Source organism: Sphaerodactylus townsendi, linkage group LG01, assembly GCF_021028975.2.
Source record: "Sphaerodactylus townsendi isolate TG3544 linkage group LG01, MPM_Stown_v2.3, whole genome shotgun sequence".
NCBI classification, from domain to species: Eukaryota; Metazoa; Chordata; class Lepidosauria; order Squamata; family Sphaerodactylidae; genus Sphaerodactylus; species Sphaerodactylus townsendi.
In genome coordinates this window covers 108,883,411-108,901,771 of record NC_059425.1, presented here as the reverse complement: position 1 = coordinate 108,901,771, position 18,361 = coordinate 108,883,411, and the positions used below count along the sequence as shown (strand labels likewise).

Genomic DNA, 18,361 nt, shown 5'->3' with positions numbered 1-18,361 from the left:
TTTTAGTAGCTTGTAAAGGGGCCCAATTCGAACTGGCTCACATGAAGGCTTTTCTAAAGGGAGGAAAGCTTTATCCCTTTATATACTAGTTTCAGGTGCTGATAGTATAGGTGTTCCACAGGTAATAGCTTTATATTACCATGAGGCAGAAATAAACATTATCTTGGCAAATGGGTGTTACCAAACCTCTTGTTTGCTTGGGGCATCATGAATAATGGGGTCAAGGAGGCGTTTGTAAATGAGAATCAGTGGGACAGAAGACCACCTAGCCTGTCCTGCACCCACTGATTTTCCCCTTTAAATGTCCTCCCTCCCTTTCTGACTTTTTTCTATTGTCATGCTTACTTCAAGTTTTAAAACTAGATTATGAGTCAGAGGTTATACATTGTCTGGAAAAATGTGTGGAAAAAGAATTGGAATTAGTTTGAGTTATTGCTTTAAGAATTCCATTATCTCCTGGAAAAACTAAGATTAAGCTGGTCCAGGTACACAAAAGTGTATGCCATCATCACTGTATCTAATTTTAAACATGTCCCCATCTGTGGATACTTAAATCTAGAGATTTGGGCCATGGAGAGATAAGACATATTGTTTCACAAACCTGAGAAAAGCTTCAGAATTGCAGAAAAAAATGAAATCTAAATAAACAAATGAAGGTTACACCTCCCAATATAATAGAAGCAGCACCATGCTTTCAGTAATCATCATGGAAGTTTCTAGGCAACCACACCAGTGTTGCCAGCATTCAGAACTTGGGCTCTTTCCACACAAGTTACCTAAAATGTTTGCAGAATTTTTTCAATCCCCCATCCCACCATTTGTTTGCATTTACCCCCTCAAAATGTCTCATGTTGGCCACCATGAGAGTTTTTTTCCTTCTTTTTGGGGGGGCTATTTGTAGAAACCATTCTTTGAAGACTTAATGCATGGATTCTCTGTTGCTGTGTATGATCAATCCTTCGAAGATTTCACCAATTTTTTTTGCAAAACACAGAAATGTCAAACATTAAGAGATGAGGGGGAAAGGAGTGAGCTCAGGGGCATAAGTTTGGCAACAGCACAGAGGCACAGAACAGGATAGGTAAAATGTTTTAAATATGCCTGCACAGCAAGGGGAAATGTTTTGAAGACATTTCACACAAAAGTATTATTGTAAGGGTTTTCAGATAAAATGTTTCCAGGCTGGAAATAATGTTTTTGGAATGTAAGGGAGGGATGCTAAACTCCATGGAGGAAATTTCCTGCATGAAAAGTTTTTAAAGGTGTGTGCAGTAAGGGCCTTGGTTTCTTTCGGCAAAAGTCTAGGAGAGGGGGCAGGACTCTTTCCAAGGCTGTTGGCCTTTGAGGGGGGATTCATTGGGGGGCTAGGCAGTAACAACTGGCATACCTGCCTGCTCAATACCATTCAAAAGTGTCCACTACATGAAAGCCTTTTTGGTATTGTGGTGAGGCTAGAATCTGGGAGAGGTACATTTGAATCACCACTACATTCACTGGAAGCTCACTGAATGGGATCATGCTCACTGCATTGGGATCATGCACTCCCAGCCTAACCTACCTCACAAGTGTAACCCTGCCCTGTACACCCTGCCTTATGAAATATTGGATTTCATATTATTTGTCATACTGTGTGCTACAAAAGGCCAGTTTTTCCATGTTTGTATGGGTGGATAGCACAGTGTCCAAGCTGAAAGCAAGCCTAAGGCAAAACAATCTGTTTGCAGAGATCTATGAGTTACTCCAGTAATACAGTCTGGACGCCTCATAACAAGGACATGAATCTTTGATTATCCCACCCTGCCAGAATACTCCGTTAACATAATGGAATCTGTAGAACTCCTGAACACCACACCTCGCTAAGCTAGTTTTTTTGGAAGCCCCTGATATTGTGCTCTTGAGAAAACATTTCTCCAAACAATTGCCTCTTCCCTGCATTTCCCCCACCTCTCAGATACGATCTCCCTAACAACAAGATCCCTTCCTGATTCACTCAAACCTCAGCCAAATTTGAATACTTAAGGCAGAGACTTGAGGAAGCACCTCCGCATAAACCATTCAAGGTATCACTTATATAATCTAGGACCAATTGGCTACCAACTCCCGGGGTTTAGAACAATAGATAGAGCTGCTAATTAGCTCAGCCCTGCAACCCAGCACAGAGACAAGAAACGAAACCTAATGCAAAGGGTCTCTTTTCCCGCCAAACTAGCGATCCACCCTATAAAAGTCCTGCTCACCTTAAGCTCATTGCTCATTTCTAACCTGAACCTCCCTTGGTCAAGTTGGTGTGAGACACAATATATTGTTCTTCGCTTGGGTCCCTATGCTGGCATAGAGATCCTTGCCTTCTTCTGGAACTTCTCTGCAGATCTTTGGTAACATATAATTCCCCTGCTTCCCCAACTCCCATTCTATCATCCAACCTATCTTTTCCTCCCTATCTATATACTTAGGAACTGTGTATATGTGCCTTAATGTCTCACTGTGTGATTGTGTGCAACCAAAACATATTTAAACTACAATTTGGTCTCTTTTGTGAATTCTCTACGGTTACGTTTCAAGCCGTTTTTGGTATACATAGTCTAAAAAGATCCCCTCCCAGCCTACCTCTTGCATTGCCAAGCCGAGTAATTCCCCATTTCTCTATAAAAAATAAGTTTGTACACTGTTAAGCTGGGTAACAGATTTGGTGGAGAATCAAGCGGACAAGACCTGGTTCGCCAGTAGGAGTAAGTGGACGCACAACTCCCCTGGGAAACAGACGTAGGAAATTGGCTTTGAAACCTCTGCAAGAGCTTTATTGAACTCTGTGTGTGTGCGCGTCTAGAGACAGAAAAAAGGGAATTTTGGGGTGGTTTTTCCTTTATCTCCTGATCTGCCTCGTCAAGACGCCCACAGCTGGCCACTAGCTCTGTCAGTGAGCCAGTCTATATTGCAAGTGGGCGAGTCACAGATCGTATCCTGGCAATCTCTGCCGTGGGTGGTAGAAAACCATACTTTAGTCTAGGGGGATTGCGCGCGGCAGGGACAATCATACGGTTAGGGACCCTTTTTGTGTGTTACAGCTAGCTTGTTCTGTCCTCCCCTCCCCTTTTGAAAAAGGATCCGTGGTACCAAAATAGTTCATTTACTTGAGTGCTCGATAATTTCGCTGTTGCCTGTAAGAAAAAGGCAACCGCGAGCTGCGCTTAATTTTAAGTTTGAAAATCCAAGCGTCCAAAAGTCCTAGAATCCTTTAATTCCAACCGAAAGGCGAAGTACACAATTAAAAGTAAATTCCACCCGAAAGGCGAAGTACGCAATTAACAGTCCAAAATTCCTTAAATTCTGCCCGAAAGGCAAAGTACGCAATTAAAAGTCTGAAATTCCTTAAATTCCAATTGGCAGCATAGCAGGGGCTGATGGGAATTGTAGTCCATGAACATCTGGAGAGCAGCAGGTTGCAGACCACTGCCCTAAGCAATGCTAACTGAGGGAGCAGCAACCTACTGCCTAGGGAGGGGTGTGTGTGGAGCAGGTGGGGGTGGGGAATACAGAACAAGGTACTGTGCTGAAGGCCTGCCGGAAACTCCAAAGTGCCAAGGCAATCATGTGTGCAAGAAATATGAGCTCACACCTGTAACTGAATCTGAATGAAGAATAAAAGATATACATGATCAAACATGTATTCTGGCTGTTCTGAGGGCCCCCAAGGACCCCACACCCGTATACCTGTTGAAATATGTACTTTAATAACAGCTACTTCAGTTTTTCAAGCACCAGGCTCATCTCCTATTTACGATGGTGTTGTTCAAAAGTTCTGAAATTATCTGTCGGATTTTGTCAATTACTGTTGTTTAATTTACGCAAGAATACCAACTAGTTCTTACTGGTACCAGTCTGCATATTGTTAGGTATTTCTAACAGCAGAATCCAAAGTCAGTATATATTCACCAAAAAGCATGTGATTTCAGAAGTATACTCAGCATCCTTTGTAGCCTTGCTGGGAATCCCTGAGTGCAGAATTCAAAGTCTATTCATTGCATTGCAAATTATAGTGTGTAATCCAGGAGGCATTTACCAGAAAATCTTCTGATGTTCCAGGAGATGTTATAGCTCTAGGATTGCTCACTGTGCTGTGAAAGAATATGATTGAATTGAATACTGTAGCTGTTCCCTTTGTGACTTTGTTGGGAGTTCTAGTTTCCTACAAATTCATCTCAAAATATGAGACTAACTGTAAAATTGTATTGTTCTTTACAATTTCCTGAATATTATAAAGCATTTATTTTCATTTTGAAGATACATATAACAGATGACTCAGATCTGCATCTACTTCTATAATACAAAGAGTATATTGGTAATGGTATTTTTTTCCTCGAATAGATCTATGGAAATGCAGGATCTAGCAAGTCCTCATAATCTTGTGGGAAGCAGTGAAACACCAGGTAGCTCTAAATTGGACAAGTCTAATCTTAGCAGCACAACTATTACAACAAATGGAACTGGCGGTAAGTGAAGACCTAACTCTTTAAATGTAAAATCTCTGGCATTTTAGAAATGAACTAGTTCATTATGGCTATAGTTGATATTTGAAAAGATGATAAGAAGGAATAGTAAACTATGTACAGGACTATGAAGAAAATTATTCCTAGCAGAAGATTCGAGTTTTGGTCTCTGATATTGTCAGTTGAAATAGATAGAGCTGCAAGTGTTGGAAAAGGCCTTTTCGTGGCTGAGTCTCTAGAAGGTTGCTGTTAAGAATAGACAGTAGTTAGCTAGATGGACCAATAATGTGACATAAGGTAACATCATACAATTATTTGTAAGCTAGGAGGTATTGGGGAAAGAACTAGTCTTGCTTACTGACAATCCATTAGCTTCTAAAATTGCCCTGTTCTTTTCTATATATTCTTGGGTTGCTTCAACAGACCATACCTCTGTTCTTCTACCTCTACCAGTACCAGACTCACCTTCACTATGTCTGCATACTAGTTCCATTGTTCTTGGATTGACCTGCATCATAAATTTTCCATTCCTTTTTTTCCCATTTTACTGCCCAGCCAATAGCCTCTTGTGCCTGCCTTAACTGCACTAACTTAAAGATCCCCAAATCTTATTACTTTTATGTCTGTGCAAGTAAGTTTAATCTTTGGTCAGCACTCACAAAGACTTGCGTGCAGCAACATTTAAAAAACAGTTATTGGTGAAGTCTGCAGCTTTGGGCCCAGTGACATCACCTGCTATAAAATTACTGAAATTAAACATGTACAAGTCTAATCAGATATCTGCATGGGAGACCATTAAAATTCCATGTAAAAGCAGGACTGGATTCCATGAAGGACTGGATTCAAAGGATCATCAAACGATGGAATAGATGTTCCCCAGTTCTTCCTTCTTTCATTCTCCAAAAAGTGGCTTCTGGGGCTTGGGAAGCCTTCTGAAGTGGCATGAAACGATAACCAGGAGAAGGGTCATTGGCCATATATGGTGATTTGCTCCTTTGTTTTAATGTATACCAGCATGTTCCATGTGATTTTTCAGCTCGAAGAGTTTTGTAGCATTGTGGTATGCTCCTTACATAGACTGATACTGAACATGAAAACTCCCAATGCCAGCCTGAAAATTCAAATGGAGAAAAGCACTATATGTTACAGGATTGGCAATGATTAAGCAGATGTTCTTGTCTGGTCAGCCAACATTTGATAAACTTTATTTTTGGTCATCAAATTATAGCTGATTGATGATGCCTCTGTGGGGTTTTCAAGGCAAGAAACTTTCAGAGATGGCTTGCCATTGCCTGCATCTGTGTCATGGCTTTGGACTTCCTTGGTGGTCTCTCACCAACCAGGGACAACCCTGTTTAGTTTTTGAGATCTAACAGGACAGTTGATTAACTGCCAATCACAACTTCATAAGTTTGTTTCAGTCTGTAGGATTTTAACTCAGTGATTATCCCAGACCCAGATTGTAGTGTTCTGAAGTGCAGCTTGGTTGGATGCCTGAAAAAAAAAAACATTTATCCCTCTGATCAGGAGTACATCTTGTGTACTCTTGGGTGTTTTCCACTATCTAATCAGGGAGGAAGGATTAGAATGTGTTTCACTCCCTGTTGAAATACTGTGCATCCCATCTTCCCCAGTTCTTTTCCTGCCTCCAGGGAGAGTGATTAGCGTCAGTTGCCTGAGATTTTACCTTTCTTGTTGCTTTTATTTCTTTTATGTTTCTTATTGTTTTTTACTCCCACCCACCATTTTTCTCCTCTTTTTGCCCTCTTTGGGCATTAGCGAAGCAGTTTCTACAGCTTTGTTGGGAGGCAAGAGCCAGAGGCAGTGACGTCAGTGATAGATTCCTCTCCAAAGAGGACTTGGAAGCCCCAATCATGGCTGGATCCATGGCACAGGTCTCCTGGGCAGATATGACCGCTGATAAGGCTGCCCTGCCCCCTGTTTCAGCCAGCAAGGATTCTTCCACGCAGCAAGGAAAGGTGTAGTATCTGAAAGAGATGATGATTCTAGGAAGGAGAGAGACTTTTTTTCCAAGGATGAAGAGAAAGAAGAAATTCAGGTCCCATCAGGTGGTTAGATTTTTAAACTATTTGTTGACTAAATGTCTTGCAACTTGAGGTCTAAAAGGCCACCCAGTGGGGGAGTAACAGGTCAGAATGGGAAACGAATGAAAGCACAAGGAGAACAAGGAGTTTTCCCCTCACCACAGCAATATTGAAAAGGTTTTTCTCTTTCCCCAATTTTTAAAGATCAGTTAAAAATGACTGGGAAATGTCTGTAGCTATCAGGCAGCTCCCAGGATTTATTAGGAAATTGTGGGCTATGCCAGCCTGTTCTATTGGGTTACTGCAAGTTCACCTCATTGATGCTCCAGTTGTGGTTCTGCAGTCTGCCTTACTTTCCAAGGATGGAGAATGATACATCAATGAGCCCCTTGACCACAAGGCTGATCAGCTATCCAGGAAAACTCATAAAGCTGTTGCTATGTCCATCAGAGCATTGGCCACGGCTTCCATTGTCTCGAGGGTATCCATTGTGTGGGCAAGGAAGATGCTTCAGCTTCTTCCTGAATCCAATAGACACTTGATTAAAAGAGCCAACGGCTGTTTTTATACAGTCAAAATATCCCAGGGTGAGCATGGAAAATATCCCTGTGCAGCCGGGTATTCCACATGGCTCCCAAAGCTGCACAGACTCTGCTCCATTGTCCCCCAGCGATATTTACCATGATATTAGCCCAGGATTTTTTAAAAATTGCATGTCTGGAGGTTCTTTTTAAAAGACACTGTGACGCTGCTTGTGCCTGTGCCGTTCAAAAACCAATCAGGAGCAGAACTCATTTATTTTTCCCGCCCAGCTGGCTGATCTCCCTGCCTGATGTTCATTCAAGCTGCCACTCAAAAACAGCAACCAATCAGAACATGGGATACCGGGCAAGCTCACAGGTGCTTGCAGCTGCCACTCAAAAGCAACAACCAATCAGATCACTTAATCTATTTTCCTCAGTACAAGCTTTATTTTAAATCAGTTAGCTTTATTTTAAATCAATTAGCAGACCTTATCTTCCTTCTACTTCAATCCTGTTCATCCTAAAGAGATTTTTTTTGCACACTTTGGATATTAGAAGCTGCCTCAAAGCCTTTATTGTGAGAATTCAGCATTTCAGAAGAACTGAATCTTTATTCATTGCAATTTCTCTGCCCAGGCTGGGAAGCAAGATTTCCAGTGATACAGTTAGCAAGTATCTAAAAGATTGTACTGTGGAGGCATACAGAATCCAGCACTAATGCGACCTTATCTAAAAATGCATCTGTGGAAGAGATATGCAGGGCTGCAACCTTGTCCTCTATTCCAACTTTCGTTAGACACTATAGGATCAATGCTAATAGTTTGGCTGATGCAGCATTCAGTGGTAGAGCAATTCAGTTCATTGAAGAACACCAAAATGATGTCCCATCCAAGGATTAAGGACACTGCTCTGGAAGGTACCAAGATGTCCCCTTGCTAGAGAAAGTATGACCACTGGATATTCATCGAGAAGAGTCTTTCGTCTCTGATCATAAGGAGGACATCTATCCATCCCAATTCATCATTTTTCCCATGTTTTTTGCAGGCAACTAGGCATAGATAAGATAGTTTGAGATAAATTTTCAACGGTTTCTAACTTCACTCCATGTTATTTCCATTATTCTCACTGTTCACTGATGTTTATTGGGTTGTTGCCTCTTGTTAATGATTATATTTGTAAGACTAATTTAGCTAATATTTGACTGCTGTCATGAGTACCAGAAATAGAAGACAAGGGGCAAGTTCTAACTCAACAGGGAGTGAAACAAATTCTAATCCTGATTCCCTGACTAGAAAGTGGAAAACACTCTTTACACTCAGAGAAGGAAGACCCTTCTCAGTGAGTATCCAATGGTGGTTCTACCATTTGTTTTGTCCATTTAATTTACCTTTATTAAAGGAATATTGAAACTTAAACATAAAATATAGGAAATCCTAGCATCCAATTTAATCAGTATTTTTGGGTGTCTACATATGAACATGTCTGCTGTTTTTTATTGATCAAAACAAAAACAAAACCACAGAACTTAAAGATAATTTGAAACCATATAATAATGGATATATCTCTTAAAGATCATAATTAATATGGTAAAACAATCTCTGCCAATAAAGGTTATTTGAATTGATTTGACATGGTAAAACTATAAAATATGAACAAAGACAAATATGCATTGCTGTCAAAAATAACTTGTTTATATATTAATTGTGTATGTAGACTTTAACAATTAATAAAAATCCTGATAGTATCATATTTTAAAAGACTACTGTATCAAAAATATTTACAAAGCTGTCTGCCCAAAGGCAATATTCTTTTAAAGATTATTTGTGCAACTGAATGCAGAAATCTCTTATGATCCTCAGAAATAACTGTGTAATTCTTTTTACTTTTTCCCTTCACTGCTCAATTGTGTCTTCATGACTTCAATTGTGTCTTCATGACTTCATCTTGTGTGATGTGTTATTCATATTGAATTTTTTTCATGTTATCCATGGGTTTTGTAGTTTTGTTTTGTTGTGGGGACCTTCCTATAACTTATACTGAGTCAAACCATTGGTCCACCTAGCTTGCTATTATGCTATGGATGACTGTTTATTTCCCAGTCCTATCTCAGAATCTTTTTAGGAGAAGATGTGAAAGATTGAATAATGGATCTCATGAGAAACTTGTAATCATCTTCCACTGCCTTGTAAGCTTCTTCCTGTTAACACCATATAAGTGTCCGTTAGAAAATCAGCCCCAAAGAGATTTTTTACATAAAGAAAACAATAAGAAAATTTTGAAATTGATTTACACTTGGTATCTGAAATTGAAAAGTAAAATAACAGTGTCTAATCCAGGTTTTTGACTACAGGGTTTATTCTGATTTGCATAGTATGAATGACTAGTTATGTGCGTGGCACACAGTTTTGTACAACTTCATCTGTATATGTAGCTGTTTACCAGTATCATCTGGAGTATGGATGGGTTTTCCCATGCAAATGTCATCTGTGTACCTATCCCATAGCATAAAAGCATTTAAATGGGCAAATGCACCTGTTTTAGATAACATTCTTCCAGATATTACTGCAGTGAAACTTACTTTTTGTGGCATGGTATCCAAAACCTGTTACTGAATATGTAGCCCATGTAGGCCCTTCAGTGGGACAGGAGGCATCACACAAGTAAGAACAGCTCTTAAACTTTATGTGATGATATACCCTCCTTAGTCCATAAAAAAAAATTCTCGTGAAATGTTTTAATTCTTCCTTTTGCAATGAAAGATATTCCTGTACATTAAGCAGATATGCAGACAATGAAGCCCTGTATACCATTCCAATTCTCAGGAGACAACATGACTGTTTTAAACACTGCAGACTGGTTGCTGAGTTGCAGCACTCCCTCTTCTGCAACAAGTAGGAGCGATCCTGGTATAGTGCATGGGTGTGACTGGCTTCTTGGTTGCTGTGTTGAATTCATAACGGTTTGATTTGTCCCTTTTGATTTGTCCCCCAAAGACATTGTCCTGCTTCTCTGAACTCCTAATGTTACTAGAGAAAACATTTTGACATTGTAATATTTACCATATAATATATTATCTATGTATAAACCTAGATCTGCAAATTACATTAAACAAAAAGGTTCAGCCGTACAAAACTTTAGACTATTTGGCTTGTTGTATAATGATTTTTATTTACTAGTAGAGTTGTTCACATAGTAGTTGTCTCATATGCTTGTCCAGATACAAAATAAATAAACTTTGTTATAATTATTCAAGCATATATTTGTACCTCAAGTCCAACATTTGTCCAGTGAAGAATGTTCCTATGGAAAAGTTTTTTTATTCCAGCAGGCAGACAGAATGTGTCAAATAATAACTAAATTATTACATTCCCACTGCCATAAAGGTAGTGGTAAAAGCATACCTCTGGCCAACTATCTTAAGGAAACTCTAGCTATAAGTGATGCAAATAAATAGATATAATGCATAGCTTCTCTTGTTCTTTTCCAGTTGCCTTTTATATCTACACCACAGTGTAGCCCTATAAGGACCTTTCCCTATAGAACCTGGTGGCTTTTTGTATCACATGAAGATACTTGTTTTACAGTTCATTCTTTCTTGTGGCACACCATGACCAGTATTGCATAGTTTGATCCATAATGAACTGTTGGGTTGCTTTTGAGCAGAACTGTTGAAGTAGCTGACTATATTTCTTTAAGCACTGGGAAGCTTCCTTTCAGTGCGAATATGTTCCGTTTATGTTTGTTTTTTTAAGAAGCAAACAGCACTTTGGATGCAGGAACATTATTACAAGATCATTTCTATTTATGTTGCTGTAGTTACCAAATTACAGATCCAAGATCAGTCTAGTACTACTGAAGCAGCAAGAGAAATTCACCAAAATTTTCCCATTGAAATGATTGCCTTTGTATAAGCCTGTACATTATTGTCCTTATAGAATGTAGTTCTAAAGAAATATGCACAATGAATAAATTTTATGGCAGCATGCAGTGAAGATGTAATTCAATGAAGTCTGTGTCAATCGGATGATTTAGGTTCAGTGTAATGATCCACTTAAGTATATTTTAGGTACTAGATCAGACAAGATTTTTTTAATATACTGAGCCCATATAGTTGTCTTTTTTTTCTTTAAAAATGTTATGACATGTTTCACTGTAATTCTGGTTTTATTTAACTAAATTCTCCCAATGGAATTAATATGTAGATCATTAATTTATAGGCAGAGGTATCAAATTGACAAATCAATAATTCCTAAGTTATGTTGCATTTAATGATGTAACAACTTAAGCTTAAGACCAAAATGCTCTATTGTAATATTTAATATACTGTAGATGGAAAAAAATACATGTTATGTATCACAATGAGAAGGAAGAGAACTCTCCAGAGGAATGCTATTTCCAGGCATAACATAGCCTGGTACCGCATTTAAACTAGTAGCCCTGTTTAACAATCCAGTCTGAGTAGACTTAAGTAGCCTTGAAACAAGCACAAACCTTATAAGTCATAGTCCAATTCAAAAATTGTAGTTTGTTTGTGTTTTTATTTGATGCAGTTATTTTCCACACCACTTTTGATGCATGGACAGGTTAGACATAGGTTAGACATAGACCTTGTCTGATTTGATCCTACTTTTGTAATCGGTCTGGTTGAAATTCCGCTTCTAAGAAATATCCTGGAGGATCCATATGTAAATATGTGTGGGATCATAGTCTTGAGAGACAGAAGCCTGCCCAATAACATCTACTGATTGCCACTGATTGAACAGAGATTTTAACCCGATCTTATTTCCAACCCCAGCATCCCACCCACTACATTATGGCAGCACCCCATGCATGGCATGTTTCTTGTGTTGAAAAATCCTTGCTTGTGATGTTTAAGTGGCAAAATGTAATATCTGGATTTATTCTGTATGATTCAGTTGTACATTAAGGCAGCTTGTCATTTTTTTTCATTGTAATGGATTAGGAAACTGTAGGAAATATGTCAGGTGCCTAGCTACAACTGGGCTGGGGGGGGGGCCCAATACTACTCTGTAACAATCACACTAACTCCAGCCATACAATAACACTGAAATATATAAAAACATATTAAAAAGATACGACTTCACCTCTTAGCACTAAATCTCTTAGCCTAGAGGGGGAGGATAGCCTCATAATGGAAAAGAGGAATGGGACTGTTCATCTTAAGGGTTTAAAAAGTGTGTAGGAGGCTTTATTTATTCACCTATATATGATTCAAAGTGGTTTGTAATAAACACAGTAGTAAAATACAATAATAAATCTCTCAATTACACTTATACATTATAGTAAAAAAAAAGCACAGGAAAACAGTATCTCAGAAGGGCGAAAACACTTCAATTAAAAGTCTATGACCTGCTCAGATTCCAAATGGTAATAGATTATTCACCAGTGGATTTGTTATTCCTTCTATCAGGCTTCCATTGTGAGTAAAACTGAATTGCTGGTATCGTGTTTGGCATTTGTGAAATATATATATATATATGAATTGTGAAAATATATATATGAATTGTGAAATATACACACACACATACATACACACACACACACACACACACACACACACACACATATATACACACACACATATATACACATACATATATACACACACACACATATACATATATATATATACACATATAACATATACGTGTGTGTGTGTGTGTGTGTGTGTGTGTGTGTGTGTGTGTGTGTGTGTGTGTGTGTGTGTGTGTGTGTGTGTGAAATATATATGGAATTATACTATGTGGAGTCTATATGTGGAGGGGGATTATATAAAAATCAGAACGGTTCACAAAATGATGGTGTATTTGTAGCCTTTTAAGCTTGCTCACAGTCCCTTGTTCACAGTCCCTTTTGTTAAGGGATAGGTGAATTGGAATGAAACACTATAAGTTTATTCAGCTTGTAAAGAACATTGAAAATACATCAGTCACAACATGGTATGGGCTTATTGAAGGTTATTTCATACATTGGGGTGGATTCAGACATAGCAGCCCACTGATCTCTTGAAAATGCTGCTTCTAGCAGACAGAGGAGCCTCCAGAACAATATAAGTAACCAAACAGAACAGAGACTAGTGAAAATGACCCTTCCCCTTCTGTTAGTAGAAAATTTAATCTTGATTCAACTAATTCTGTTTTTGAATGAGCAACAGTTTGAGTAAAGAACAACAACCCTAAATAAAACAGATAATATAGTAATAGGATTACTGAAAACATACTGTATGCCACTATGGATACTTGGGATATGGACATTCCTGCTTTCTTTGATGTTCCTGCAGAGCCTTCTAACTTCACACCCAAAGGGACCCAAGCAGAATACAGAGCAGGGTACTGCAGGGTGAGGAGAAGATGAGGTGAAATTGGTCTTTGGGTGGTCTTCTTTCCAAGTACCAACCCTGCTTAACTTTTGAGATCTGGTGAGATAGGGATATACCATGCTGCTTTCCCTCCCACAGAAATATTACCATTCAGTAAGTGTCCATTTAGCAATCCTGATAGCCAATACTAGCCAGTTTGGTCACATCTTGGAAGCTAAGCTTGACTGGTATTTGGATGGCACACCACTAAGGAAGATTTTGTAGAGGAAGGTAACGGCAGACCATCTCTGCTGATTTCTTGCTTGAAAACCCATGAAGTGAAACATCATTGTATTGCCATGACTAGGTTACAACTCGATGGCACATGTTACCCTAGGTTTCCATTATATGGACCAGCTACTGTCCTTTTACTGATTATGGGAATAAACCCAGGTAGTTAGGGAAATTCCTGTTCTCTTAGTGATCAGTTAGGGTTCTGGAAAAAATGTGATATCCTTCCAATGGAAGAACGTACCTTGGGGAAAGTTATTTGGACCCTACTATCATTCATTCATTTCAGAAGAGAATTATAATTTCAAGTAGTGATAAATATAATTTCAAGTAGTGATAAATAATTCAAAAATAGTGGGAAACCTAACATGTATCAGCTTTCAGCTATACATTCAATGATGATGATAGGAAAAAAACTAGTGGCAACAGACAGCAAAGATAGATACTGAGGGTGACACTCAATATATAACTTAAATAATATAGAGCTATCTTTTCTCTGGCAATGGTCTTTAGTTTGCTATTCAAATTAAGAATGCTACACATTTATGTGCTGATCTGTATTTTTTATGATCTGGATTTCTTAGACTAAGCAAAGAAGAGGCAGCTGTTGTGCTGGTACATGCTTAGAAAATAATTATTCTTATTTATTGGACTTCTATCCCACTTTTCTCAACCAAGGTCAGGTTCAAGGTGACTGAAGTGATTTGAACTTTAAAATTGAATTGCAATTTGCAAAACCATACCCTGGTTCTTGACTCAAGCAATCAATTTACTAGGGATTTTCTAAGAGAAAAAAATCATTACAATAAAGGGACAGATAACAACACACATTCACAAATAAATGCAAAATTCCCAGGAAAAAAAGCAAGACATGCCAGCATTCACAATTGCTGTTAACTGCCAAACCAATAACAAATCAAGGGAAATTCAGGTATCACTATTACTGAAAGTCCTTCTTTCACCATATTTCTTATATATAACCTTCAAATGTATATTTGGAATAACCATAGTTCTTGAGAGTATTTTAAGCAAATATAGGTTAATTTATGTAGGTTAATTAATTTAATTTTAATAATTCATATTTTTGTTATCCATTTATCTTCAAGGCTGAAATCAATACTGGATTTAGATTATATATCAATTATCATTTTTTTAAAAAGGGAGACTAAATGCATGCATTTTAAAATTGTGGTTGTGTAATAGTAAATTCCACTCAGATTGTACTAAACATTCTCAGTATATGAATATTTATGCTATAATTGGTATGGTAACTCAAGTGTAAATTTAGAAATAAAATCTTACGTCTGCTTATTCTTCTATGTAGTGTCTCTTCTTGCAGTGAAAACAGAGCCCATGAACAATAATGAAACAACGACAACAAGTGGGGATGGATCTCTTGACACGTTTACGGGGTCAGGTAAAGCCATAGTGCGCTCATGATACTATATTAATAGTTTGTGAAAGTATTAGAGATCTGTATTAATACTGTATTAGTTTATGTTTCCTAAGTTAACTGCTCCTGCTTTGGCACTGATACAACAGAGCTCCTCATATTGAGGGGCCTGCCGTCCCCCCCTTCTTGGGGTGAGTTTTTAAATTGAGCCTGGACGCCTCTTGTTTAATTTGCTAATTGTTAGCCACTGTTTTTATGTATTTTAAGATGTTTTATTGACGGAGCCTATGTTTGTATTTTACTGGATTTGCTCCTTTTTATTGTTTATATATTATGTTGTTCACTGCCCGGAGCCCTTTGGGGATCGGGCGGTATAGAAATTGAATAAATAATAATAATAATAATAATAATGTTTGCATCCCTTTGTGAAAACAAACATTGATACGGTAAGGTGCAGATGGTGGCAAACCTTTCTGGTGTTCGCCTCCCCCAGCAGACCTTTCCAACCTTAGGACATCTGTATCAATTAATAGCCATGTTGTTCCATTCTCTTCCTTGCGTGCCAGAGAGTGGCGGCAGCACGAGCTCCCCTTGGCACAAGCACCATTTACAGCAGGGAGTCTTTGTGGGAGGTCCCCGCAGCACCTTGTCTGCCATAGCGTCTGCCAAGTGGACAGATCTGCATAGCCAAGGGCAGAGTACAGCGCCCTGGGTGGCAAGATGGGCATTGAGATCCTGCTGGGGCTGACGGAGCTGCTGCAGGGCTACACGGTGGAGGTGTTGTGGCACTGGCCACCAGATCTGCTGAAGTTTGCTGCAGAGTACTTTGGCTGCCTGAGAGGTGCCCAAGACCAGCAGCTGTGGAAGGCAGCCCGGGGCAAAGGGGTCATCTTCGATGGAGATCCCATGCAGACAGAGTCCAATGGTGAGAAGGAGCAGAGGAAAGCCGTCGATAAGGAGTCCAATTCCGACTTTTACACGACAGATTCAACAGAAGAGTATCAGTCTGTGCATTTAACTCAGATGAAAAAGACCAAGGGTAGTTCATCCCAAAACAGATGAGCAGAGGTGCAGATTGCAGGAAGCATGTAAAGACATCCTCCTTTTCGAAAACCTAAACCAGGAGAGCTGTCCTTGATGTACAACACCCCCAGAACTGCAACAATTGTTGCTACAACAGAAGGAGCCCTTTGGGAACTGGATCAAGTGACGTTCAGAAGAATTATACTTTATTATACTGAAAAACAATGCAAAGGAAAGGAAATCATACAAACTATTTATTGAATTGGTGCCGCTTCTTAAGTCTCTGGAGCCTTCAGAATGCATGAAGAGTGTTGATGTAATAGGGGAGAAGCAGTATCAAGATGGGGAGTGCATCATTTCTCAGGGTGATAAGGGTCGATTCCCCATGGTCAATTAATCGCGTGATGCTCATGTGAAATAACCAGGGATTATTGAGCAACGAACAGGGATTCATCCCGTTTCTGGCGCTCGTTCTCCCCCTTATCCGGCATCCTGGCAGAATCTGCTTGCATGTACAACTTTTCTCCTTATCACGCTTTCGTGGGGAGGAAGGGGGGTCCAATCCGTGTTTAAAATTCCCGCCATGGAGCATGATGCAAGTCTAGTAACCAATCAGCTCTCGGCGGCACACGCAGCCTCTTCCGGGTTTTGGGTAGCATAAGGAAAAACCACTTACACGAGTAACCATCCACCCTTCCAAACGAGCAAAAACCCGCTTAAACACCTAAACGCTTAAACGTTTATCCTGCAAATGAGTGAAAACCCACTTAAACGCCTAAACAATTAAACGTTTATCCTTGCAAACGAGCAAATCTCATGTTCCCGCCCCAAAAAGATACCACCCCAACACGGCACGCCAGCCAATCAGGAGAGACCCACAAAGGAGATTGCATGGTGTTGGGGACTGCTACATTTCTGGAATCAGAGCCAAGCCTACATGTCTTCGCTGAATATATGCTGTGGTGGGGAGGTTGAAACCCCGATTAAAAGGTGTGGTTTCTTGACGAACTTGGCTTAATCTAGATAGAATTTTCTGGTGGGGAATCGACCAAGGCAGACAGCTTTTACATTGTAGCATCTGGGGCAGTAAAAATCTTGACTAAAAGCAAGACTTTCACAAATAAGGATGCAAACCAGGAGCTGGAAATTGCTTGGTGTCAAAAAGGACAATATTTTGGAGAGCTTGCACTTGTTACAAACAAATCGAGAGCTGCCTGTGCCTCTGCTGTTGTGGAGGTCAAATGTTTAGTTATGGATGTACAAGCATTTGAGAGCCTTGTATGGACATTATGAGCCCTGTATGGACATTATGAAGAGGAGTATCACACATTAGAAGGAGGAGCTGGTGGCACTGTTTGCTTCTAACTTGGACCTGACTGATCCAGGCAATTAGGGACAGTTACCTCAGTGTCTTCTCAGTTCAACACACAGAAAAGGCTCCTGTTAGTAACACCACCCAAATGGGGAAAAAAGGACACTACAGGACAGTGCTATTGGTGTCTTCTTGGGATTTTTTTAGAAACTTACGTAGATTTCAGCACAGCTAGATTGGTCAAGGCTCTCTCCAGACCTCTGCTTTGCTGCTGAACTTTCATTACTAGATCTAGCTTACTGCTGAGTTTCTTAATCCTCCTTTCACTTTGTTTGGTTCAGAATGGCCATGCTGGTTGATAGGCTGTGTAGTGGGAGGGGGAAGAGGACCAAATCACCCTTTCTCCTTCTTCCAGTGGCGTAGGAGGTTAAGAGCTCGTGTATCTAATCTGGAGGAACTGGGTTTGATTCCCAGCTCTGCCGCCTGAGCTGTGGAGGCTTATCTGGGCAATTCAGATTAGCCTGTACACTCCCACACATGCCAGCTGGGTGACCTTGGGCTAGTCACAGCTTCTCGGAGCTCTCTCAGCCCCACCTACCTCACAGGGTGTTTGTTGTGAGGGGAGAAGGGCAAGGAGATTGTAAGCCCCTTTGAGCCTCCTGCAGGAGAGAAAGGGGGGATATAAATCCAAACTCCTCCTCCTCCTCCTCCTCCTCCTCCTCCATCAGCACAGTTCTACTGAAAGAAGAGGAGGAAAGGGGAAATTTCACTATTTACCCACTGCAGTATCCAGACCTATATAGCTGCAAGTCCACATCAGTTCTCCACCCCCAGAAATCACCTTTCCCATGGCTGGAATGCATGCTGAGATTAGGAGAATATCAGAAAGATCCATGATCCTCTTATCTGTGGATCACAGAATCCAGTTCAGTTAAAAAAACAACACTTTACATATTGAGGAACAATG

The 18,361-nt window shown here is 39.7% G+C and overlaps 1 protein-coding gene and 1 pseudogene across 9 annotated transcripts in view; both read left to right on the top strand.

Annotated features, from left to right (window-relative positions):
- The window catches only part of EYA4 (EYA transcriptional coactivator and phosphatase 4), a 161,971-nt gene that overhangs the window by 86,104 nt on the left and 57,506 nt on the right, over positions 1-18,361 (top strand). For 8 of the 9 annotated variants that reach the window (XM_048490404.1, XM_048490378.1, XM_048490342.1 and 5 more), the window contains 3 exons: positions 4,366-4,490; positions 9,879-9,947; positions 14,991-15,083. In XM_048490404.1, coding sequence (XP_048346361.1) covers positions 4,366-4,490; positions 9,879-9,947; positions 14,991-15,083 — 287 coding nt within the window. The remainder of the gene's footprint in view (positions 1-4,365; positions 4,491-9,878; positions 9,948-14,990; positions 15,084-18,361) is intronic. The other variant, XM_048490387.1, reaches the window with a different exon arrangement.
- Positions 15,780-17,475, top strand: LOC125429361 (annotated as a pseudogene).